Raw genomic sequence first — 27181 nt, 5'->3', positions numbered from 1 at the left:
GTAGGGGTGTTCACGGGACGGGACGGGACCGGGACACCCCCGTCCCAAAAAAAAGATCAGGACTGAATTTTGGTCCCGTGTCCCGTCCCGTCCCGATAGTCGTCCCGTCCCATTGACGGGACCTAGACAAGATCGGGACGTCCCGTCCCGATAGTCGTCCCGTCCCATTGACGGGACCTAGACAAGATCGGGACGTCCCGCCGTCCTGGATAAAATAGAATAATATCGAAAAAAGATTGAATATAACGTTTATTAAATTTTAAATCATATTTAATTTATTAAGTTTAAAATCAAAACAACACAAGCACATAAATAACAATAATTTAAAATCAATTATTGAATATATTAATCATAACTACATATTATAATAATAAATATAAGTGATCTTTATGCTATAAGATTAACAACAACAGGCAAGTCAAACACAACATCAAATCATCATTCTTCTACTTTAATGAAGATGTACTAAGCTATACTCTTCTAAAAATAAGCAAGAAATATGTTATAAATAAAGGTTATTAAATAGATAGATATAAGAATAAATTATATTAATACAATTACTATATTATAAAGAAAAGATATCGCCATATTTACTCAAGCCATTAAAATTATCAATATAAAAAACTTTAGTTTAAATAAGAATTGCAAGTATTAAAATTATAATTGATATAATAAGATAAGTATAAATTATATTAATATAATTAATATATTTAAAATAAAAAATAATATATATAATATTCGGGACGGGAGGGACGTCCCGATGGTAATCTCGTGTCCCGTCCCGTCCCGAACCCCTTTCCTGTCCCGTCTGTAAAGTCCCGTCTTGATTATTTCGGGCCGGAACAAGACCTGTTCTGATATAATCCGGATGATATCGGGCCAATCGGAATGGATCTAGGTTGAATACCCCTACTTCCGGGAGGGGAAAAAGAGGAGCCTCTGCCTGTCAGTAAAAGGTTGTAGCACCACGTGGCAGCCTCAACTGGTTGACACGTTTGACACAGAAATACAAACTTGGTTAAATGCACGTGTCTCACCTACTCATCGCCACATGTGTCGATGCAATGCCATGTTGCCAAATCCTTATTTATTACTTGTTACCAATTCTCCAACCAATTCAACAACGGCCCCACAATTTGCATATAATTATTTAATCGCCCACGGCCACAACACAAGCATCTTATTTGCTTGTTTACCATAGGCTCAAAAACAAATAAATAGTTAATCTCGTAGGCAAAATAACAGGAATTCCTCTCTGCTTTCTTTCGTGAGACACTGAGGTTCAAGCTTTTTCATTTCCCATCGCTCCCTTCTTTTTTCGTCACCCATATATTCCTTCATTCCCCGCAAAACTAGCCACTTTCAACTCATACTCCTTCGCTTCCAATCATTCTGATCCTGCGTTTGATCCTTTTTTCCTTCGTTCCAAGTTTCTCAAATTTCTGGTTTTTTTTTTTTTAATTTCCGTCTCATCTGATCACTTATATGCGGTTTGGGATTTGCTTAGAATCAGATTGGGGGCTTTCTGCTGCGTTTGGTTACTGAGAAACTGCCCAACTACCTGAGAAAGTTAGAGTAATCCGCGTAATTCTTTTTGATTCTCTATAGCTCTCTCTAGGCTGAGAAAACTGTTTTAGGAGTTGAAAGGCCCAGATAAATTCGATTTCCATTAATTTATCTGGGTTTTTGTTCGTCAGTCATTGGAAGATTTTGTCTGGGATTCTGAGTGTGGAAGGGAAAAAGAAAAAAGAAGGAGGAGGAGGATTTGGCTTTTCTTTTTATCACCTGAAACTTTCTTTCATCCTATCCTCGGTAAATAGGCGGAGGAGAAGCCACCCGTTGGGTCGAAAAATGCTTGGGACTGCCCTGCAGTTTGGGGGTGTTCGCGGGGAGGATCGGTTTTACATCCCGTGAAGGCAAGGAAGAGCCAAAATCAGCGTAAACAAGCACAGAGAGCTAAAAACGGGGAAACTGGATCTGCTGATTCTACTCCCAAGGCCAAAGATGTTGCTTCAGAATAAGAATTCCAATGAGCCTTCATATTCGTTGACAAAACCACCTTCTTGTCCGTCTGTAATGCCTGCTGGTAATATTGATAGGTTTGTGGAGTCTACAAGGCCATTGGTCCCGGCTCAGTATTTTTCTAAGGTTGATCTAATCATTTCTTTTATTGATTGTTTTGGGAATCGGAAGGCAGCCACGAAAATGACTTGCATATTTAATTTGAACTCAACTTTTTTTGACTTAAGGTTACAACAAACAACATTTACGGGACTTGTCTGGTCATCAGTGCATGTACTGGAGATGGAATATTACATATCAGAAACAATAGACTAGCTTAGGATATAATTATCACTACTTTCATCCTTTTACATTCAACCGCTTAATTATTTGCGCACGGCTGCAATGTTTGATATCCAGAGTTCCTGAGATCACCATATGAATTTTGACTTCTGTTTCTTCTTTTTGTGGGGTGTAGACAACAATGAGAGGCTGGAAGACTTGTGATGTTGAGTATCAGTCTTACTTCACCCTTAATGATCTCTGGGAATCGTTTAAGGAGTGGAGTGTATATGGGGCAGGAGTCCCTTTGTTACTGATCAAAGTGAATCTGTGTGTATGCAATATACGTTGCCTGTATGTGTGTGTGTGTCAATTTCAACAGATATTACTCTCTTTTTTCTCCTCTCCATGATTTGTTTGTTAATGCGATTATTAGTTGTTAACGATATTTTAGTTCATGATAGTTGATAGTGCGGGTTAAAAAGTGAAAGGAAAATCGAATTTCTTGCTTGTCCATCGATAGAGGAAGTGAAAGAGTTCGAAATGGTTCTCAACTTAAGGTGAACTCTGCGAAAATGAGATTGTGACCTTCCTTTAATAGAAAGTGAGATGTGTTTGATTTTGATTTTTGTTTCCGATTGCAATTTGGTTAGCCTTCTATTGGCAGAGCAGAAAGTAGAAAAACATAATAATAGCGTTTCAAATTGACATCCATTTCTTTTTACACATATAATTCCTTGGTTGTCGTAAAACAAATGTTTACATCCTCAAATTTGTAAACTTTTACTTCTTGTTCATTTGACCTTCTCAATTCTTGGCAAAATTTGAGCTCTCCTCCTTCCTTTTTGGCCAGCATATGATTCATGTTCAACATATCAATCTATTGATTGCTGCTTCCACCTTATGTGTGTGGTCACTGATTCTTGTACGTATATTCGTTGTGTCTCTGCATATATTTCTATAACTCAGCAGGCTCATTTTTTCTACTCTTGAGCTATTATAGCGTTACATATTTTCATGTACACTTTATAGCATGTGAATGTCTTTCTGCTTGTTGGAAGATCTAATTTTCTTATTTGATTAGGTACGTTGGTGAAGATAGTGATGGTGATTGCTGTAGGGATTCAAGTAGCGATGGAAGTAGTGACTTTGAAATAGGAAAAAGTACTGAACTCTCTGCAGCACAAAGAAGTTGTCAACATCTTACAGGTGATGTCTCTTTACGAATGAGAGGGCTGTCTGTACATGATAAACACAATGCAATGCAAGAAGGATTTTCTAGTGATGACAGTGATACAGGAAATCGCCAAGATCTACTTGTATTTGAGTATTTTGAGCAAGACCCTCCTTACAGCCGTGAACCACTGGCTGACAAGGCTAGTACTGAGCTTAATTAATGTGTTATTTATCTGCACTTGATATAAACAGTCCATCTTACACTAATAATATTTGGACAGGTAATAGATCTTTCACGCCACTACGCTGGCCTCAAGACTTTGAGAAGCTGTGATTTATTGTCTGCCAGTTGGATGTCTGTCGCATGGTAAGATTAACTTGATATAATGTTTTAATGATATTTTTTTTGCGTCAATTAACATTCTTTAATGTTATTTTCTAGGTATCCTATCTATCGAATACCCACAGGCCCGACATTAAAAGATTTGGATGCCTGCTTTTTGACATACCATACACTTCATACACCCTTGACAGGTAATTATTGATTATTAGCCTATTTTGACATGTTTGGAATTCTAGGCCTTCCTGATAGAGATTTAGTGCTAATTTGGGATCACTATTTATATAGATTTAACCACCCAATTTGATTTTCTTCCCCTTCGTTTGTGGCTTTATGCCCTTTCAGATTCATACCTTTCAGAAATTGAAAATTATTTCAAGAAAAATAATTTTATTTCGTCATTGAATATGAGATATTTTAATGGTGTGAGCTGTCTTTAGAATACTTGATGATAGTCCAACATTTGTTATTCAAAATATTGTATTCATCTGCGTGTATTTGCGTACATTAAAATAAGCACTGCAAATTTTGGTTTAGGTGACTAACATCTGGTTGATTACCGCTGCAGACACAGTAAGGGATGGAGGAGGGAGAGGGGAATTTTTTTTTTTTTTTTGGGTTTAATCTTAATTTTCTTTGGGATAAGAGTGAGGGAGAGAAACCTTAGTCCAAATATGCCAAGATAGTTGTCAATGATATATTCATTTACTGACAGATGTTCCTTTGTTTTGTTTACAGTCTTTTGTTTCTGATAGAGGAAGATATGGAGACTTGGTACTCCCAATCATAAACTGTTGACTTTGTATTGATCAAGCGTTGCTTGTCTTCTTTCTTTGGAAAACAATATGCCAAATCAGTTTGAGAAGATCTAGGTTTTTGAGGTTTTTCAAGTTATGCAGAGAATTCTTACCACCGAAATATGGCAGATGTTACAAATATCCATCTTTCCTTTGATGTTTAGTGGACTGGTCACTATGGTTAATTTTCATCTTATTTTAAGTTTTGACTCTTCCTTTTTTCTGCGTTTCACCTTTGTTTTCATAATCTGAGGTCCCTTGGTGTGGGTTTGACACTCTTGGAAACTCTATGATCTGAAATTACAATGGGAAAAAGAAAATGATGCTAATGATACATAACTCAGAAGGCTAATTGATGTTACAACATCTGTTATGCAGAAATAATTGTTTTCTGTGTTTCTATACTGTCAATCATTTTTTTTTTTTTTTGGGTATTCCATCGCTATCCTAGGAAGCCTGGCATATTACCATCACCCACCCAAAGAAATCTGAATTATATTGTCTATTTTAATTTTAATTGGGATGCAATATAAACTAATTTATCTTCAGAAATAAATTATTGGTTAAATTTTGCAGGAAGTGGACCAACTCAGGCTCAGACTCCAACGTTGGTTTTTCCCAATGACATGGATGGAGAGCCAATGATTTCCTTACCCACATTTGCCATGGCCTCCTACAAGTTAAAGGGATCTATTTGGATGCAAAATGGCCTCAGTGAGAGTCAGCAAGCTAATTCCCTCTTGCAGGCTGCAGATAAGTGGTTGAGATTGCTGCAGGTGAACCACCCAGATTATCAGTTCTTCAAATCACATGGCACGTATCACAGGTGATCAATGAGACACCATGTTAATCCATCCTCCTGGCTAGAACTGTTTGCCTTGAATTTGTATGTTGATTCTCGGTGCCAAGCTGTTAAAAGCCGTTCTTCTGTTGAAGATTGTGATGGCATGGAGAGTGTGTTGCATAATCAGCACAAAAGATGGAGAAGATATTTTCAAGTGAAGGAAATAAGAGATTACTAAAACAAAAACTGAAAAAGAATTGAAGTTGTTGTATTTGGTAAGAAACAATCACATGAAAAGGATTGACGAAAAAGGAGAGGAAGCCAAGTTTATGGCAAAGTTCGCCCTGTTCATAGGTGATCGTATATAAGATATGGGGGCTTAAGCTAAGACTGTCCAAGCTTTTTCTGTCCAGTAGTGGTTGAGATGCCTCTAAATTTTGGGACTTAATGTGTTGATATAGTTATGTTTTGATCGTGGGAGAAAAAAGGGCGGAATAGCGAGAATTTGCTGTATGACATTTGCAAGGATCAATTTGTGGCTCCGTATCTGATGAGCAGTTGCTGTGTTAAGAGAAAAAGGAGAGGAAAAGCGGTACTGTACAATGTTTTGGTCCTTTAATATCAGTGTTGTATGTTTATTAAGTGCCTCGCTTGAGGAGGTGGAACATTATGCAAAAGCATGTCCGGTTTTGCTGGTCGAACCAGCCGCAGCGGAAGGTTTGTTGATAGTATCCAAATTAGCTGAGCGGAACATCTGATGCTACGGAAATTAATGACAGGATATATATATATATATATATATATTCCTGAGGGGATTTAATTTTCTATAGGTTATGCATATCGTGTTTCTGATATGTTTTGTAGAGAAGTGCAGAACTTGATGGATAGTACTATCTTGGTACCCGTGAGGTGATTACTAGGCTTTCGTTTTTCGGGCTGTTGTGGTACTATGCGGTTATGTGGGCAGTACTCATGACTTGCATGACTTTTAAGCTATCACTGCTGTGCTTCTTAAGTATCTAGGTGATGAACTTTTGTCATTTAATCATCTCCAATGCTTCTACATTACAAGCTACCACTTTCCAGGATTACGTTAAAAGTTGACAACTTTGATTAGATGTGCAAGCCAAAATGTCATTTCACTAGTGGAGGTTCAGAAACTAGTTTTTTCTTCTGAATAAGAAAGACAAGAAGAAAACAAACGAGCGAGACCAGAGGCACTAACATGGCACTCGAATGTCGGCATTCTATCGAAATTTCGACAAAGTTTTCCTGTATCGTTTGTTCCCCTTGGCTACCGCACAAAAATTACTTCTCCTCAGATTTAGCAGCAAGGGTTGAAGTTTACCGAGATACCCTTGCAATTGCTTTCTAATGACCCTGCCAGTTGCTACATGTTTAGTCATTTCCCCCAGTACACTGTATCCTCGGCCAAGTGTAGGGCGCGTTTGAATAACACCCAAATTGAAGTTTGGGTCTGAAAAGTCAATTTGAAATTTGATAATACCCAAATTTTTTAAAGAAAAAATGATAAGTAAAGATTTTATAAAAATATTAATATCAAGTTAGGAATTTTAGTATTGAAATATAATAGAAGGTGTATTGAAATTTTGAAATATTAATGTTGAAAAGTCTTAATTTGACATTAATATTTTTAAAACCTCTTATTTGTCATTCTCTCTTTTTGAAAAGGTTTCTGGTCTGGAAGGGTAGGTTTGAAGTCAAATTTTTTTTGCTTCTTCTAGCGTGAGCCGTCGCTGTGATTCATTCGGGGAGATTTTGTTTAATTGATTGGTAACCTCGATGGTGGATTAGGGGGAAATTGTTTAATTTGATTTAAAAAAGTTCAAAAATATTTTAAAAATTAATATTTCATAATTTATCAATTTATTTTTTTTTTATAATTTAATTTATTTTTTTGAATAAATATTGGAAACTTCGTTCCATCGAAGAAAAGACATAATAATTTAATAGTTTGAAATCTATCTATTTATTTTAATTTTTAATTTACAGACTCTTTTAATATTTTTCCGTAAAAAATCCAGTTAGACACTAAAATATATATGTATAGTAAAAAAATTTTCCTTTTCAGTTATTATACATTTAAACTTGTTTTTCAAAAAGATAAATATATAATATTACAACGTGTAACTATCATTGATTAAAAGCATCAAATCAAATAGTCTAAATATTTTTTTCCAAAATTTACAATCAGCTATTAATTTGTAATGTAAATTATAGGGAGACCTACTTCTAAGAGGAAAAGGTTGTTATTCGAAGAGTAAAATGTAAATATGAAATAGTCATCTAATTGAAATTATTATTATTTTATTATTATGAATGATAAAAAATAAATAGTTATTTAGACATCAAATAGCATGTCAAACAACATACTAAATAAATCAAAAAGAAATTAAAAATTGCGTACAAATATCAAACCTCATAAAAGTATGTTAATAGTAGGATTTTTTTCTTCTAAATTTTCTTACTAGTTTTTTTTTTTACGATAGAAAAATCCTCCCAAAATACCAAATGATAGAAAAAAGACTGCCAAAAATTGGGTTAATTATTGTGACGTCCTTAAGTTTTTTTTCTTAAATATAACTTTTGGAGCCATCTTAAAAAATCGAATACTACATTACTACTGAGTGGTTAAATTGAAGGCTTGAAGCAATACTACTTCATTTCATAAATGACAAAATAATAATAATAAAAAAAATTAACCAGTGAAATTATTAATTTTTCTAGTGTGGGTCCCATACCACCTTTTTCATTATCAAAATTTTATTTTGCATAATTTTTTTAAAAAAGAAAACTGGATGGGTCTTGTGTAGAGTTGGGAATAAGAGTCGGGCTTGATAGGCCGCCCATTTAAGCTCATTTTAATAAAAGTTTAGACTTAAAAATTTGATATTTTTTAGAATAATTGGATTTTGAAGCCCGACCCTTAAACCTTAAAAAAAGGACTCGGGCCCGGACAGCCCATCAAGCCCGTTTAATTTTTTTTTTTTGCTTTTATATTGGACTTTGGGGAATAATTGAATTGGAGTTGGACTTTCAACCTCCAAAGAAACCTTACACAGCACATTCGTACTCGGTCTCTCAATCTCTCACTTTTAGACCTATGATAGAGTTGGAAATAACATTTTATTTGTGAATGATGATGAGGGAGATCTTGATTAGCATTAATAATGACTTTTGTCTTTATTTTATTTGAACTTTTAAATTTTGAGTTTATTTTTTAAATTATGTGAGACTTTGATTTGATGTATCTTAAATTTTAAAATATTTTAAGTAAATTAAAATGTTAAATTTTATTTTATTTTTTTTATAAACGGGCTTATGAGCTCTGAACCTTTTAAATAAAGGCCGAGTTTTAACTTTTAAATAAAATTAGGTAACCGGATTTTTTAATTTAAATTCATAAGGGTCGGGCTTATAAAAATTAAGTTCATATAAGTTAGGCCCCGCCGGTTTCCAACTCTAGTCTTGGGGAGGGAGGTTAATAATAAGGTACGATTCTAATTTAAATAATTCATTTTATCAACTTACTTGTGTTATTTTCGGCTAAATAAAAATGTAAAATCAAATATGTCCCCATAAAATAAGAAAGCACCAGGAAAACTCGGAAGTGTGAATACTCCAACCAATCAGCAGCGTTTTCCTTTTTCGCTTTTTGTCTTTTTTTGTCCACGAAAAACGTTATTTTTAAAGAGAGAACAAATCAAAAGCCGTTCGATTTTCAAAAGGGCCCCACTTCTTTCTTCTCGGCTGTCAATTAACGCACAGAAACGTTCATAAACAATGGTAATAGCAATAATAATATAATAAATAAATTTATGGATTAACTAAATAAGACAGAAATTGCGAGAGAGAGAGAGAGAGAGAGAGAGAAACTAGCCGTTAGGGGTCCCCCAATTCAAATGGAGTGTGGTCTCAGACAGACTCAAATGGCCTTTTTGCTTATCTCATAAAGACCGATTTACTCTTCAAACCCTCAAGAGAACCAGAATCGATCTGAAAATTTTGCTATCGCTCCTCCTGCTTCCGTCTTCTCTCCAAGATCCAGGCCCAGTAGACTCATTAAGTAAAATCTTGCTACGCTTGATTTCTTCTGCCTGCTTGACTGTATTACTCAGTTTTATTGTAGACTCATTAAGTACAGGTGAGTAGCAGCTTCTCTTTCCTAAATTCTCTGGATTTCATTTTGCTTTTCTTAATGTGATTTGGGTCTGAGTATGGTAAAATTTCGTCTCTTGATGTAGTTTTATTGACTTTCCTTTTTGTGCACTTTAATTTTCGGGTTTTGCTTGATGATAAAATGAAAGGAACGTTATCATAAAAATCTTTCCATTTTGGGGTCTTATGTCTGGTGAAATTTTCTTCTTTTAATTATATGTTCAAGATTTACCGGAGTCCAGTTTAGATTCTGTAATCCGTCGCGCTCTCAATCTTTTGACCTATTCATCGTTGATTATTGATTATCAATATAAATGACAATGCCTTAGGAATACTCTGATTTAATTTTAGATGGTGCGAAGGTCAGAACCAATAAAAGAAAAAAAACATGGGAAAGGATTATTATCGATCTATACGTCATTTTGACATGGATGAGGTGAAGGGTTGGGGATCTAATGCGTTTGAAACTGTCATTTTCTTTGTTGACCCCGAAAGAACCCGAGTGCTGAACAATACTAAGAATTCTAGTTGAGCATCTGCCGAGGAGGCCTTTAGCGAAGAGACTGACATGAAACATTTATGTAGTAGAACCCAGTTCTATAATTAATAACCTATAATTCTCATTTCTATTTTGCATAACTGTGTGATCTGATATATGTTGTATTGGCGTTGCCATTTTACTGCAGAAAATGACTGTCCGGACACCTGGAACACCAGCTTCAAAAATAGATAGGACACCAGCATCGACCCCTGGAGGGCCAAGAGTTAAGGAGGAGAAGATTGTGGTGACAGTAAGGGTGAGGCCTTTAAACAAAAAGGAGCAATTGGCTAGAGATCAAGTAGCATGGGACTGCATTGATGATCATACGATCGTGCATAAACCAGCAGCACATGAACGTGTAGCTCAACCAGCCTCGTTTACTTTTGGTACCGCAGATCTTACTTGTTACCAATTTTTTGTTCCTTTGATTCTTCTAACCTCATCTAACATTTCAATTGTTATTGTTGACGTGGCATTTTCTTCCTGTAGACAAGGTTTTTGGTCCTGCTTGTTTGACTGAGATTGTGTACGAGGAAGGAGTAAAGAATGTTGCATTGTCTGCCTTGATGGGAATTAACGGTACCATTTATATTTGTAATCATATATTGTTGATTTATTATGTTTCTGCATTATATAATTACTTAACTACTTAATGTCATTTTATTGCAGCAACCGTTTTTGCTTATGGACAAACTAGCAGTGGAAAGACATACACAATGAGGGGAATAACAGAGAAGGCTGTCAATGATATTTATAATCATATAATGAATGTAAGTTTTGTTTACGTTGCCACAAGGAAAACTATGCTTTGTTATGTTCTTCTAATCTTTCTAATGATGTCTAATCTTTTCAATGGCATGATTGCAGACCCCAGAGAGAGATTTCACCATAAAAATATCAGGACTAGAAATTTACAATGAAAATGTTAGGGACTTGTTAAATTCAGAATCTGGTCGCAGCCTGAAGCTGCTAGATGACCCTGAGGTAATCTTTTTGAAGATTTTTTTTCAGTTTTTGTTAAAGTTGAGGAGCTTTCGGTGTTGACTTTTTTTTTTTTTTTTTTTGCCCCCAATGGAGTTTGAAATATTGTGTTCTAATTACTTTCATGTAGAAAGGTACTGTGGTTGAAAAGTTGGTGGAAGAAACGGCAAATGATGACAAGCATTTGAGACACCTGATCTCAATCTGTGAAGGTAGGAAATTCTTCATCTGGACGTTGGTTAGACTGGTATTCTCTTTATAACAGTGTTTTAATGTTTTGATTATATCCAGCCCAGAGGCAGGTCGGTGAAACTGCTCTAAATGATACTAGCTCACGATCCCACCAAATAATAAGGCTGGTCAGTTTTAGCACAATAAACTTGTGTTGTTACTCATTGGAGAGGTTTCTCATTTCTTTCAATTCTCCCTTTACTTAATTTGCTATTGGAACATCTTTTCTTTTGGTTTATTGCAGACAATTCAGAGTACGCTGCGTGAAAATTCAGATTGTGTGAAATCTTTTGTTGCAACCCTGGTAATCCAAAGCTTAATTCATAAATCATAACGACTTTTCAATTTTTAAGATTAGTTCCTTGTTAACAATTACTTACCTGTGTTAATGATTATAGAACTTTGTTGATCTGGCTGGAAGTGAAAGGGCTGCCCAGACACATGCAGATGGCACTAGGCTTAGAGAAGGTTGCCATATTAACCTTAGCTTGATGACTCTTACAACTGTCATCAGAAAGCTCAGGTCTGAATCTCTAATATTACTTTTATGACATGGTTTACGATGTTCTTAATGGTCTATGATAGTTTTGCAGTGTGTAGGAAGTCTCTTTTTCTTGATAAAAGTTTCTAGTCATAGATCTATAATTTAGATGCATCTTTCAACCATGTCAATTGACTGCAAAGCATTCATCTTTAAAATTAAGTATTGTCTGCTCATTCCTGGTATCTTTCTACCATTTTTTCACATGGTGTACTACTAATTCATGGAAGGTCTTGAAAACTGTCTAAAACATAGTTTTGGTTGCTGATTATTGCTGCAAGTTTTATTGAAATACCTGCTTATGACAATGTTTAAGCTTTAGACCAGATCAAAGGCCTCTTGGGGTCCATTTTATTGTCTATTGAGTTTAGGTTTAACATTCTGTTGGGATTATATGAGGCACACTCTTCTGACAGCCTGCCCTGAAATTCTATGCAGTGTTGGAAAAAGAAGTGGTCATATACCTTACAGAGATTCAAAGCTCACGCGTATATTGCAACACTCCCTTGGTGGGAACGCACGCACTGCCATCATATGTACTTTGAGTCCAGCGCTAAGTCATGTAGAGCAATCACGAAACACTCTCTTCTTTGCTACCCGTGCAAAGGAAGTAACAAATAATGCTAAAGTGAACATGGTAACTACTAATTTATAGCTAGCTTTATTATTTATCTATATTTAACATTCAAAATGCCAGAACTTTTGAATGACATTTTCTATCAAACGATTTGCATAGGTTGTTTCGGACAAGCAGCTTGTTAAACATTTGCAAAAGGAAGTAGCTAGACTAGAGGCTGAGTTGCGCACTCCTGATCCATCTAAGGAAAAGGATTGGAAAATTCAACAGGTAAATTGGAAAACGGTGCGAATTAGGAAAGAACTATATTATACCGCTGTACTGAATGTTAACTAATCATGTCCAGATGGAGAAGGAAATTGAAGAGCTGAAACGCCAAAGAGACCATGCGCAATCACAGGTGGATGAGTTACGCAAAAAAATTCAAGATGATCAGCAGGTCACTGTCTCTTTCTATTTTTTCACAGTATTCTCTCTTGATTCATCTCAACTGCCTTTAATTTGATACTCTTCTACATTTCAGGTCTCAGGCCCACTTGAATCTCCCCATGTTTCAGTCAAAAAGTGTCTCTCATTCACCGGTGCATTATCAGTGCCAGGGGGTGGTGATAGAGCAAGGAACACAACATTAAGGCAGTCCATGAGGCAATCTTCTACTGCCCCTTTTGCCCTCATGCATGAAATCCGCAAACTTGAGCACCTCCAAGAGCAATTAGGTGAAGAAGCTAATCGAGCTTTGGAAGTATTACAAAAGGAAGTGGCATGTCATAGACTAGGTAATCAAGATGCAGCTGAGACTATTGCAAAGCTGCAAGCAGAAATAAGGGAAATGCAGTCTGCCAAGCCAATGTCTAAGGACGTTGAAGTTGGAAGCATGGTTGCTATTGATAAGAGTGTCAGTGCAAACCTCAAGGAAGAGATTACTAGGCTTCATTCACAGGGAAGCACCATCGCGAATCTTGAGCAGCAGCTTGAGAACGTTCAGAGGTCTATAGACAAGTTGGTGATGTCTCTCCCAAGCAATCACCAACAATTAAATGATGAAGCAAGCTTGAAGAACAAAAAAGAACACAAAAGGAAGAAGTTGCTTCCGTTGGCTTCAAGTAATGCTGCCAATCGACAAAATTTCTTACGATCTCCCTGCTCACCATTATCAACTAGTCAGCAAGTTTTGGAATGTGATATTGAGAACAAGGCTCCTGAGAATGATGATAATGTTACGAGTGAGATTCTGCCAGAGTCTGAAAAGGAGACTCCTTCGAAGAGTGAAGAAGGTGGAGATGTTTCATCAAAGGAAAATAACTCAGGTTATCGACGCTCTAGTTCAGTTAACATGAAAAAAATGCAGAAAATGTTTCAGAATGCAGCAGAAGAGAATGTAAGAAGTATAAGAGCATATGTCACAGAATTGAAAGAACGTGTGGCTAAACTGCAATATCAAAAGCAATTACTTGTTTGTCAGGTATACTAATTCTTTATGCCTTTTTATATCCTTGAAATCTTCCTATGTTGATGTTGTAACCTTCCCTTCATTTAAGCGGTAGAGGTTTACTCATGTCGTCTCATTCCTTTGCATATCTAGGTGCTTGAGCTTGAAGCAAATGAAGCAAATGGCCACAGCATAGAAAATGAAGAGAACTTTCCTGAACCAGAAGAACCGCAGGTTTCATGGCAAGTACTATTTAAAGAGCAGCGGCAGCAGATCATTGACTTATGGGATCTGTGTTATGTCTCCATAATTCATAGGACTCAGTTTTACTTGTTATTCAAGGGAGACCCAGCTGATCAAATATACATGGAAGTGGAACTAAGGAGGTTGACGTGGTTGCAACAGCACCTTGCAGAACTTGGCAATGCAAGCCCAGCTCATGTTGGGGATGAGCCTACCATCTCTCTGTCATCAAGGTTTGTACTCTTTGTGCGCGTGTTGAAAAACAAATTTTATGAAGGAGAATTTTTATTTACCAGAAAGTTTGTGTAATCTACAGTATCAGGGCCTTGAGACGAGAAAGAGAATTTCTTGCCAAGAGATTGACCTCACGGTTGACTGTAGAGGAGAGGGATGCATTGTATATTAAATGGGATGTCCCACTTGATGGGAAGCAAAGGAAGATGCAATTTGTGAACAAGCTTTGGACTAATCCCAATGATCCAAAGCATATACACGAGAGTGCTCAAATAGTTGCAAAGCTTGTAGGTTTCTGTGAAGGAGGCAACATGTCAAAGGAGATGTTTGAGCTGAATTTTGTGCTGCCATCTGATAAGAGGCCATGGCTTATGGGCTGGAATAATATAACAAACCTTCTTAACTTGTAAGAACTGTGTTTGTTTAACTTCCATCAAATGCTTGTACATGAAAAAGAATTTCTGCCTGGAATGTATAATTTCTTCAGCTCAATTCAATTGTTTTGCATAATTAATTCCTTAATAAATTAATCCTTTCATTTGGATTCCAATCTTATAAGCTCCTTTTTCTTAAATACATATAGATGTTGAATGCATTTTCATTTTATGACATCCGCATTTATATTGACATTTATATTTATCAGCTTGAAGGTCATGCTTTTTGTCTATACACATTCTTAAGCGAACTAATTGAAGTGGTTTAAACTTTATTTGGTTATGAGATTCTATTTTGTTTTTTTAACCTCAGAAGTAATGAGATTCACAGTACTATAAACTGTAAAACATTTTAACTACGCAAAGCATTGCGGTTACTTAAGAGAAACCCAGTAAAAGGCCAATGTACAAGAAGATTCTTCTTGAATCACACATTGGAAGGCTTCGTGGACTTTCTGAATTTCAGCTATATGCAAAAAGAAAAAGAAGTTATTCCAATCATGCCTTTTTTATTTTGGTAGGAAATCTCTTCATTGGTGAAAACTTCAGTTTTAGTTGTCAGAGAAGCAAAATAAGTAGTTATCATGTTGAGCATCCCTACAAATAGGAATTATGAATTTTAGCCAAGCAACTTCATTTGAACAAGACAAATTGTTTAAACAATCAACTTGTGAACCCAAGTCTTTTCATTTACATTGCAAAAATTCTAATGAACACATAAAATCAAGGAAGAATTATATCTAGGTCCCATACAAGGAAATTAATTACTATAAGATTAATTACTATAAAGTCTTATAGTAATTAATTTTCTCATGTAATTCTTCCTAAAATCGATGGTCAAGCTAACAAGATAAGTTTTACAAAGTAGCTGTTTCTTAATATTTTATATCTTCACTAAATAATCTCGTACGCATTCTTGAGAAATTGAGGCTTCATTCTAGGATACCCTATAGATGATAGTATCTTTCTTTCTTGTAGTTGCTATTAAACTTGTTACTAGTTCAGTCTTTCACAGCAACTGTTGTTTGATAGTTGCTTCATCTTGCAAGCAGAACACTTCCCTGTTTGTTCTTGATGCAGCTACATTTCTTTAAGACGCAATTCTCATTACATGTTTACTACTGGAATGATTTTATTGCAGAGCAATAATGAAATTCTAGAGAGAGAGAGAGAGAGAGAGAGAGAGAGGCTTTTAATCAGTAAACATGATCTGACACTGCTTTGAATTATAAGTAGGATGAGCTCACACCAAGGAACATAAATGGAAATAAATATGATCACAGCTTCACATCCATCAAGACTAGTTCACTTACTACTGGGAAGCAAAATGATGACATTGACAGATCACACCAAACATGATAGTATTTTTATTCTAATATCAGAGAACACTATGCATCAAGCTTTGCATCTGTATGTAGGCAGAGAAAGTCTCCTCCTTCCAGCAAGAACACTCAGCACCTTGGATAGGGAGTTCCACAAGTGCTCGCAACTTTCCTGGCATTTGGAGAGTTCACAAACTTTTTGAGATTGGGATTCTGGAGGTATTGACAGAGACAGGGTTTTTGTTCCTTGATCTTGGAGCAGCATAGCTTAGAAGGAGGAGATGAAGATGTAATTGCACTCACACATGAACTCAGTTGCACTGGGCTGCATGTTACTGCCATTGAAACTTGTACTTCTGCAAGAAGCAGAACCAACAGTGCACACAAAGCAATTTGTGATGGCTTCATTTTTCACTCAATGATGCCCAAGATTGAGTGTGAATGAGCAAAGAGGGATGCTGCTGCTGATGTATTGGTCTGGTGCATTTTGAGTCGTGTTTCCATTCCTCTATTTATAGAGTAAGCATAGTGGAAAGAAAACATCAAAAATAAAAAATAAAAAAAAAGATGAAGAAGGAATAAGTGAATTGTTTAAGGAATTGTGATGTCACAAGGGTTTGAGTTGGTAGTTTGTGTTGAAAAATAATGTGAAACCATGAAATGAAAGGTGGGAAGAGGTTGGTCCATCTTTTGAGGGAGGTAAATTGCTTAGGTCTAGAGACATATCACTAAAACAACTGCTTCTGGATTCTATTTAGCATAACTACTCTAGACTTGTTCTGCTAAGAAAATATTTTACTTCATATCTTCCTCTGTTTCTTTTCTCTTTTTTTTTTTTTTTGCCGTCACTCCATTATGTTCTCATAGATATCTAATATGAATTATTATATCTCATTAACTAGTTTATAGGATTAGTGAATCACTACTATATCTCATTAATGGACTCAAGTGTCAAAGCGTTCTGATTAAGTCAAGACTGTAATGTATTTTATGATGTCCACTCTCAAGTTTGAAATTTTAGATCTGCCTCGATGTGCACATTGAGTGTTGAAGAGCATATATTAGGATTACAAATAGTAATATGATTGCTTAGAAACATTCAAAGTAGAATTCTCATAACAATGTACGGGTATGAATAAATGTAAAAGAAAGTTTTTGTTTCGTTTCGTTCTTTTTTTTTTTCTTTTTTTGGTTTTGTTTTCGAGGTTGAAGAGTCTTGGAACAGCTCATGCCAAGTCATCACTTGAAGGCATCATGACATTTTATCTTTCGGTGGAACTTCATAATCAAACCAATAGTAACAGATAAGGTCAGAGCTGATGAAGCTTAGCAAGATTCAGTTTCTCCAACGTTCTCTGATGTCATTTTTTTGTACAACAATTCTAATCAATTATGAAGAGAGGGGGAAATGATGAAAATATACTACAATTCAGAAAACGTGGTTGAAATGGAAGAATCACCCAGATAAAAAAGTTTAGACAAAGAAATTGTTAATATCAGAACCAAATCAGCAGCAAGTGGAAGTTATAAATAGATAAAAATCTGCTATAGTTTTAAGTATTTTCTGTCACATTTTCTTGATAAAAATGACACTTACATATTGTTGACATCAACAAATAGAATGAGTATTTAAAAAAATATTTCAGAACTTAATGATAAAGAGATATACACACGTTACCAAAAGTAGATACAGACACAACTTTCCAAAGCTTGGCACCAAATCTTTATTTCACAAGGTAGGTTAAACATAACTCTTTAACCATCAAATTTTGACAGGGTCAATGAATCTCTTGAACTCCCAAATTAATGTAGACAACTTCTACTGTTAATTAATCTATTATTTTTTCAACAGAGAGTGTGGCATGTTAGAGAGTTATCTACACATAAAATTAAATCAAAAGGAATCATATAGCTTTTAATTTGAAAATTATTTACACAAAATGTTGCATTAATACACTGACACAATATGGCCACAGGTATGCACCCATATACCGATATGAGGTAGAATATTACTAAGAAATTATATTGCTTTTTCCTTCAGATTGCAGAAAGTTGGTGATTGGGAAGCCACTTTTCAGCCTAATAGGGTTGGTATCTTTCGGTGATGGTGAAGTGAGTATTTGTTTACAGAGAGCAAGGCTTCATATTATTATGAAGCCACACATGTTCTTATCATTAACAGACCGCACACTTGGGAATTGGTGACATCGACCCTGTAATAATCACTGACCTCTGTCATGTTCACGCTCAAATAATACACATATGCTCAAGGTTAGCGATTACATGATTATCACTGTGCAACGTTATCTGTAAACACAATAGCTTATTAATTAACAGCGTGACAATACATGAGTGTATTCAAATGCAGTGATCTCCTGATATGAGATTATTTATTGCTAGCCAATAATGATCATCAGCTGTGGTCTAGCATCTGAGACATATCGCTGCAAGATTTTCTTTAGAAATGAGGGGAGAAAAAGTGAAGGCTAGATTTCATATTTTAAATGTGAAATCTTTATCTATAAAAAGACTATAAAGTGGGGAATTTTTAAATGTGAAATGTTCATCATGAGTCATAACCACCCACTCTCTAAAACTAAAACTATCAAGAAGATCAGGGAGCTCACTATAAGAAATTAGATGATTACATTACATGTGTATGAACAAAATAATTGCACTGATTTGCTCATCAAGCTTTGAATGATAATTTGAATGGTAAAATTTTTTATGTTTCACTACTGGAGGTAGAAATCTTTTGTACTTTGACATGACATGGTTGGTTATTCTGCTGCATGATTTTTTTTTTTTTTTGTAGCATTGCATTAAGGAGGGGGGCTGTTCACAAAGAAAGCGCAGTTTTGCATTTGTAGGCGGCATCATCTTTGAAACCTTCCGGGGTTTGCAGCAACAATCATTGATCTCTTGTGTGAGTGGAAGACATCAAGGCAAGGCAAATCCCACTCCGATTTCCAAAGAGAGTTTTCTTTTCTTTTCCGTTCTTTTGTTTTTTTTATATTTACGTTCCTTTTTTATCTTTTCATCAATGGAAGAATACACATGATGAAGGAAATAGAAGATCAAATTGGCGACCGCTTTGGCATTAATACAAGGGATTTTTTAATTTCTATGGAGAAAATCACATTATCATTCTGAGCACTGGTAAATAAAAGAAAATGAAGTTTAATAAATTTTACTAGGTTATGCTCTGGCAATTAATATTAATGGGGAAAGGATCTTAGTCAACATTTAACTTGGGTGTGCAATAGTTTTAAGCACGCCATATACAATCATTATGGCTTACTTCTACAATAATTCACTTGCTAAAAGTAAAAGAGAGATTGATAAAGCATGAATTCACGCATTATGATTAGTTTCTGGCAGATTAATTTGGTCTATTCTTTCAGGGGAAAAAAAAAGTTCTAGCTATCATCATTGGATGGGACCTTCGTATTATGCATCTTTATCTTTTTAATCTTCATGCTTACTTGATCATTGATGATTCATCATCGTTACATTGGCCAATTTCTGTGTCTAGAGAGTGCTGCACAATGATAATCTCACAAACCAATGAGCTCTTTGTTCACCGTATCAAGCATCCAACCTTACTTTTTTTTTTTTTTTTTATCGAGATTCATCTTCCTTTTCTTCTCTTTATTTTATTAGTCATCTATCTATACATCCCCCTTTTGCTGGAAAATATGAGTTAATTACTTTACAAAGTATGCTCAAAAACCGCAATTAACGGATAGCTAAAACATAAAAGTAATCTTGCAGATTCACTCCAATGTTAGCAGAACAGGTTTCATAGGGTTTACCGGTGTTCTCTTCTTTGTTCTTAAATATAAATAACCAGAATGAGGTGATTTTGCGGGTCAGAACCAGGAACATGCAATATGATAGGAATACAGGCATGTAATGATGAATTATTATATATGCAATGTGGGATTAATTAGGTATGTTCATGCAACAACTTTTTTTTTTTTTGGAACTTCAACATAATTCTCTCTTTTTTTCTAAAAAGTGGAATCTTGAGAGTAAAGATCAATCTGCTTCATTGTCCTTTCATTCTGTTTGTTAATGTTTGAGACATCTTTCACGTGTTTTAAGAAAAATTATCATATTGTTCTTTTAACTTTCTAATTACACTCTTGTTAAAAATGGAGAGAAAAACGGTAGGTTACCTAGTAATCTGCATAATGCTTTCTCAAGGAAGGCTAAAATGAGAAGATTATTCTTATTTTTTGTTCAACACCTTAATAAGGACTGCTTTTTGTGTTTACGAAAGAGTAAGATGTTTTCTCCGAGAAGCACCTAACACCCTAAGGTATTTCACATAATATTTTCGCACCTGATGTAATTAATTCAGTACACCTATTACCCTGATGTTAAATCCACACACGTTGACCATTATAATTGCTAAATTGGATTACATTTTGATCGAAAAATGCTAAGTTGGACTAAACTCTCCCTCTCTCTATGCTATAATCTTCATCTTCATTGTCATCGGTTATGACAAGAAGGAGCTAGACCTAAGGGCCAAGTGGATTCAAGGACTCGTCTCCTGTCTTCCTAACCTTCTCTCCTCTCTCTCTCTCTCTCTCTCCTCCTTACTTTCTCAACCTTCATGCATGCATGCATTGCTTATGCATGTTGTAACAGAAGATGGTTTTCAGTCCCATGTAGTGAGTTGAGTGAAGGTTGAAAGAAGAGGAGCTGCTATGTGAAGGTGATGATGCCAAGAAGGAGCCTGGTTAAGGATCAACAGCGCCGACGTCTCTATTCTCCCCTATTTTTGTTCTTAGACATAGAAACGAGTTAAGGGTCATATTGTTCACTTTGAAAGGCGTCATCCACAAGATAACTAATGGGATCATGATCGAAACTGGAAACGCATCGACATGAACGGTGGGGAGTTTCTTTTGTTGCCAATGGAGAGAATAGTAGGTTGCTATGATCTTCGAACATTTGTGATTGTTACCATCTTCACTCTGAACTTCTGCAACACAACTTGCCCAAGTTGTCATAGTCACTCCATGGTTAGGGAAGAAAGTCAAAGAAGCTTGAACGGGTAGTCTTGACAATTTGAAAAATCACTATGGATGTTTTGGTTAGCAAAATCACTATAGGAGGCCAAGAAAGAGGTAGATCATCATCGACGATGGAGAGGATGAGCTTCAAGGTTGACAGCTATGAAGAGAGAAGGAGATGAAGACGTTGAGCTTCAAGGATGGCAATGGCAGACGCAACAGAGACGTGAGCTTTGAGGTAGACAGTGATGGCAGAGGCTACTAAGATTTGAGCTTTGGTGGAAGTGGGAGAGCGATAATGAGGAGAAGAGGAGAGTAGGTGACGAGGGTGTCATCTCAATGCTTCTAGTGTCGGAGGAAGGTGATAACGCTGAAGACTCAGGTAGCAATGGAAGAATCATCATCAAAGGGAGATGATAACCTATCACATAAAATAGGACCCACAAGAAATTTTTAACGGAGTTAGTGTGTATTTAACATCAAGGTAACAAGTGCTCTGAATTAATTACGTCAAAGTCAAAAATGTTATGTGAAATACCTTAGGGTGCTGAGTGCTTTTCGGAGAAAATATCAGGGATAAAGATGCACCTTTATCCTTTACAAAATGCCTTATAAAGAGGACTGTTCCACAAACCAGAGGTAAAATGGCTTTTGATTAAATCGAATTCCTTAAATTTACTGGTTCAAAAACTCACAGAAGATCCATTCACGATGCTAACATGTTTCTACTTGAATCAGTGAATTTAGAATGTACTTCGAGCAGCGTTGTACATTTTGTAACTCAGTGACTATGTATTCTTTCTGTTGACCAAAGAAAAACGTGAAGAACTATAGAAACAGGGGCAACACTAAAAGATGGTTCACATCTTTATTTTATTTCTCTACAATTTGGTCTCCGTCTCTCTGATTATTTGAAGAGATTCGAATCTTATTCAGATTTGACAATCTGTGAGAAGATTGGCGGGAAGTCAAGTTGGAACAACTAAGAAAGAAGACGTATAATTTTAGACAGGAAGAAAAATTGATCTCAAGGAAAATTTTCACTGCCACATTTACCTTAAGTTATGCATAATAATACAGATGATGATTGTTTTTACTGATATTAAGGAAGCGTGAGGAAGATGCACAGGAAATAGTTTCTTATTAGTACTATTCAATGCATAATCGCAACAAGATAAATTGTGGTTCCAAACTTGAGTTTGGAAATACAACATAATCAAAAACTATCTTCTTGCAACTATTTGTTATTTGGCTCAAAGCCTCAAGAGCATTTATTTTCCACAGATAAGTACAATGCATGGCAAATTCCTAATGATAGCCAGTTCCAAGGCAAAATAAATCTTCACTCATGCTTGTTATTGTAATTACCATCAACCAATGTCATGACAACACCACTTTATTATCCAAGCGCTTATCCTCTTGCAATTGTTATTCTATCTACGTGAAAGCCTTTTGCAGAGGGCTGATGCAACTAGTCCAATAATGCTTTTTGGAATTTAAGAGTTTTTGAGAACATTCAGAGCTCTCGTTTCTGCACATAAATTGATCAAGTAGTCATTTAAAAAGTCAACCAGATTATATATCAAAGGAATGATTTCACCCCGTAAAAGTTGAAATAAATTCATGGGTTACAGACAGCAAAAATAAACACTTCATTTTGACTCCACTGGAGTGAGGGTCACTTTTAATAATTAAAACCGGTGACAATGTCCAAAGTTTAAAAATGATGTTTTTAACAATTCAAACAATGAAATCACTTTGTGACCATTGAGCTAAGAAAGAGATCGGTGGCGCCAAATTTAACTCTTTACCCTAAAGGCTTATAATCATAAAGGAAGAAAGTAGGAGTGCGCAGGGTGCATTATTGTCATTTTCAATGAGCAGCTTAAATCATGCAGATAGAGTGGTATACAGCACAATGAGAACTTAACCTTGATTCCCTTGGAATGAGGTCACTTTTAACACCTAACATCATTCCAAGTAAGCGTCATTATCCAAATTTAAAAAAGGATCATTTTAATAATTCAACCTCTGATCCACTTTTCTATATGGAATTAAAAATAATTAAAAATAAAGGCTTAATGGCGCCAAAATAAACCCTATCATTAGAGGCCATGAAGGCAGAAAGTAGGAAAGTTTGGATTTACAATAACGTACCCAGGGAACATTATTCTAATTTTTAATGAACAGCTTAAATGATGCATTTAGAGGTGTTAATTGACCTTTCATCCAGATTTTGCTGTATCTTTCAAGATCAGAGATTTTACCTTCTGTGATAATTTTGCAGCTACGCTTCTTTAGAGGGGAATTACAGCATCAATCTAATTGCAGAAGGAAAGTAAAAACTTACCAAGCAATGTTATCCCAATGAAGGAATCCACCGTGGCCTCTACAATTTGTGAACTTAGAAGTGGCACCTGAAACTGTTTCAAAGGTAAAATCAACTCAAACGTTAATGACTTGACAAAAATACCACATGAAACTGTAAGAACCTAAAACTGAAGGGCACTTAAAATTTGATGGAGTATACCTTCATAGCCCTCAAGGACTGGATCTTCGGAAAGAAGAAGTGGTGTATCCAGGTCAATGAACCTACAAAATTTACGCAATATTCTATGAAATAGAAAGATAGAAAGAGTTAAAGACATATTTCTCGTCAATATTGATACTTACTTGAAACATCCAAGGCCAGCGGCAAGGTGGCCAGCAAAACCCATAGCTAGTCTTGTCTCAACCATACCACCTATCATCAAATTTAATCCTGCAGCTTTTGCCACTTTAATAATGTTAAGGGCTCCCACAACTCCAACTTTGGCGAGTTTGATATTAATCACATCTGCTAGGTTTCCCTCTGCAATTCTGGAAACATCATTTAGACTGCGACAGCTCTCATCAGCAGCCACAGATACACCATATTTATCTCTTGCTACAAAGCTTACATATCCAAGACCTTCCCAATCATCTCTATGAACTGGTTGTTCAAATAGAACTGGAGTTACGCCCATTTCTGCAATAGAAAAATAATTTTAAGTTCATAAGCTCCATTGCCTAAATTTTGCAATGAAGTTACAGCAGTTCAATAATATATGTGCATTTGTAGTGCACAATGTTGGCAATTATTTGGAGCATATATTCTGAGTGATGAGACAGCTCTATATATGAATATACAGCTTTTTACCATGTAGTTTTTCAAGAACCTCCACAGCTTCATTGGGGTTGTATCCCTCATTAGCATCCAGAATAAATTGACACTCAGGGTGTGCAACACGTATAGCTTGAAGAACTTCTATGTCTGAATTCAAGCTTTTGCCTACTTTGAGCTTCAAAGTCTTAAATCCTTCTTTCCGATACTTTGAAGCCAATTTAGCTGCTTCAGTTGGGCCAACAATTGGGATCTACATACATAAACGGTTTTATATTTACTTCCAGTTAGCAAAAAAACTTTCAACTGTTTCATTTTAGTATTTATAGATGAGTTCAAATGTTACAATCGCAAATGTTACAGTTTTTCTGAAAGATAGAGCCTGCTGCAAATTAATGGCAAGCATTTCAGTTTGGGAGTAAATAAGAACATTACTGTTATATCAGTGGTTATGGTATTTGAAGCTCCACCAAAAAGCCTCCAAAGTGGCACGCGAATATTATTAGCAACAGCATCAATTAATGCCATCTCCACCCCTGCCCGGACCTAAAATATCACAGACTTCATGAGAATAAAAAATGTTTGAAATTACAGTAAAAGAGACATTTCCAAAAAGATATATAGGTCTTTTATTTTTGTTGGCCAGAAATAATAGGAGGGCATTCTAAAAGGTAACAGATCTGTAGCAGTTTTCCATTCCAATTCTTGAAATTGGCATTCAGTTGCACAATTGCTCTTACAGGAGAGTGCAAAATGCCCAAAGTCAGGAGTATTAATAGATTATCTCAGTTCTGCTTATGCATTGGTCTCAATTTGCTTTAGATATTTCATCATTTCTCCCCTTGCATGTGTTCCATATAATATATATATATATATATTTCTCCTCCTCTTACAATGAAAACCTTCTAAGCATCGAAAGAGTTGTACTGGGAAGATTTGATGACCCGCGATACATGTATGTAATGCCATAAGCCCTCAATCACCACCAACCCATTACAGTGACAGTGATGGTAACGGATCAGTATATCCATACCAGCCAGGCCATAGCAAGGCATTAAAGGCTTAAAAGCTAATAAAAATCAGTTCAAGATAAACCAAGCAATTAATGCTAATTATAAGGGGCAAAACTTTTCACTGCAAATTTAGAAGTTAACAATATCCCCACTACTCGAATTCAACAAACAGTTTCATAGCTTCAAACCATTGACATGATATAGACAAAACTTTACAAAGTTGCCCACTAGTTAGGGAGTAGTACAAGAACATCAAACCAAAATTAAATGTAAGCAATTAAACTAATTTCGTCTCAGAAATTGAATTTCTATAAAAATGGCAGGCTTTAAGAGTTTGGAAGGAACACTCTTATATTGATTCCAGTGCGAAATCAGGCCAGTAAGCTTCAAGAACATGGGAATGTAAGAGGACACTTTTTAAAGCAGAATTTACCCTGTCCTTTGGTCATTGATTTCATTTAAGTTATATGGTTTCTTACTTGAAATCTTCTGAACAACAGGTCATACATTGAAATTGGGCCTTGGGGGTGTTTTGGGGGTGGGGGGTGGTATTTGGGCAGGAGGGGGGGCAAACTCAAGCAAGTAAAATGCTCCAGAATGACACAAGTAAAAGTTGATAGAGATTAGCGAATGTGATTCTGGCTTGAAGATTGATTCATGTTTTCTCAAACTAGCACACTATCCCAACCTGGCACCAAGTAAAAGACTGTAGATATTAGACAGCATTCAAATTCAAGGCAATCGCACGGAGCCACGTCAGTTTCCAAAGTAAATCAATATAGCATCAGACCAGGACTATCAAAAGTTAAATTATTAAAAGAGCAAGCAATAAATGGAAAGAAAACAAAGCCCAATGTCACCCACCGAAGCGAACTCATGGCCTGGAAGAATACCCTCAATCTCCTTCAACAAGGAGCCCAATGTCAGCGCAGGAGTTTGCCGCAAGAAGTCACACGCCTCAGCAGCCTTGGCCATGGCAGTAGGCTGATCCTCCGCAGTAACAAAGGGCAAGATTGGCGCCTCTCCCCACCCGACCGAACCATTCCTCAATTCAACTCTAATCGCCACGTTCTCCACCTTGTCTAATCTCGAAGAAGCGATCGTAAAAGGAGCAATCAAGGGCACGTTCAATGGCCTGTTCTCTGCTCTTTGCACGTCCACAGTGAATGTCTCCATCAAATTCATGAACCCAAAGCTTGTGGGTGTTGCCGCAGGTGTCAAAGCTGACACGTTTGCCCGAAAAGCACTGAACTTTTTGGCAGAGCTGGTGGAGATGGATTGGGATTTCTGGGATCCGTTCGTGAACAAAGGAGGGAAACAGAGACTGTGGGATAGTGAATTCAGAGTGATGGTGCCCTGCATTTTAGACTCCGAGAAATAGAACTGGAAGCGAAAACAAGAGGAGATGATTTGATTATGAGAAATTTTGTGTCAACGCGACATTGTTAATTCTTTCGGCTTGTGACGAAGCCTCCATCCAATAAAGAGCTGGTTGGGAAATTTTTAATTCGCAAGATGAAAGACTCCCTCGGAGCATCATAATTTATCTCTTTCCGGCGAAATGCGTCGTTTCAAGTTTCCAGCTTGATCTCCTCCGCTCTGCGACGCAAGGGCCAGAGACTCTGTTGCTTGCAAATAACAAGAATATCGTTATGTAATTATTCTTCAGGAATATTATGGTTGATTCATTCAACTTTATTTTATAAAATTTGGCCACAATATTATGGTTACAAGTTTATAAAACATAACATCGAAAAGTCACGCTAAAATCTATCTGAATTATAATTATACTAATTTTTTTAAATGATGTGAATCGCACAATAATGAATGAAATCTATGATACAGGATTTTTTTTTTTTTTAACATTCAGAAGTTGTGAATTTTAAACATCGCACATGTTACATATT

The 27181-nt window shown here is 36.0% G+C and overlaps 4 protein-coding genes across 4 annotated transcripts; 2 read left to right on the top strand and 2 right to left on the bottom strand.

Annotated features, from left to right (window-relative positions):
• The first annotated feature begins 1230 nt into the window (after positions 1-1230).
• Positions 1231-6425, top strand: LOC129298271 (uncharacterized). The gene is made up of 6 exons (XM_054936695.1): positions 1231-2148; positions 2480-2613; positions 3356-3659; positions 3741-3826; positions 3902-3993; positions 5173-6425. The coding sequence occupies exons 1-6, from the start codon at positions 2005-2007 to the stop codon at positions 5424-5426; spliced, it is 1014 nt and encodes a 337-aa protein (XP_054792670.1). The 5' UTR covers positions 1231-2004; the 3' UTR covers positions 5427-6425.
• Positions 6426-9337: 2912 nt separating this feature from the next.
• Positions 9338-14880, top strand: LOC129321642 (kinesin-like protein NACK1). Its single transcript, XM_054967492.1, has 15 exons — positions 9338-9545; positions 10246-10486; positions 10590-10679; positions 10770-10870; positions 10968-11084; positions 11212-11293; positions 11373-11440; positions 11557-11616; positions 11711-11835; positions 12292-12490; positions 12590-12700; positions 12777-12869; positions 12954-13892; positions 14013-14335; positions 14419-14880. The coding sequence occupies exons 2-15, from the start codon at positions 10249-10251 to the stop codon at positions 14744-14746; spliced, it is 2874 nt and encodes a 957-aa protein (XP_054823467.1). The 5' UTR covers positions 9338-9545; positions 10246-10248; the 3' UTR covers positions 14747-14880.
• Positions 14881-15960: 1080 nt separating this feature from the next.
• Positions 15961-16587, bottom strand: LOC129290115 (non-specific lipid-transfer protein 2). Its single transcript, XM_054926826.1, has one exon. The coding sequence runs from the start codon at positions 16498-16500 to the stop codon at positions 16222-16224; it is 279 nt and encodes a 92-aa protein (XP_054782801.1). The 5' UTR covers positions 16501-16587; the 3' UTR covers positions 15961-16221.
• A 5654-nt stretch (positions 16588-22241) lies between these two features.
• On the bottom strand, positions 22242-26914 carry LOC129305810 (L-Ala-D/L-amino acid epimerase). The gene is made up of 7 exons (XM_054945925.1): positions 26139-26914; positions 24697-24807; positions 24298-24514; positions 23793-24126; positions 23650-23711; positions 23470-23542; positions 22242-22650 (listed from the first exon to the last, which is right to left on the bottom strand). Coding segments are annotated over exons 1-7 (1296 nt in total). The 5' UTR covers positions 26637-26914; the 3' UTR covers positions 22242-22649.
• Between the last annotated feature and the right edge of the window lie 267 nt (positions 26915-27181).

Source organism: Prosopis cineraria, unplaced genomic scaffold (genome assembly GCF_029017545.1).
Source record: "Prosopis cineraria cultivar Desert tree isolate PC_DT_omini unplaced genomic scaffold, ASM2901754v1 PC1, whole genome shotgun sequence".
Classification (NCBI taxonomy): domain Eukaryota; kingdom Viridiplantae; phylum Streptophyta; class Magnoliopsida; order Fabales; family Fabaceae; genus Prosopis; species Prosopis cineraria.
Note: the sequence above shows the minus strand (reverse complement) of the source record. Positions and strands in the feature narration are given on the sequence as shown.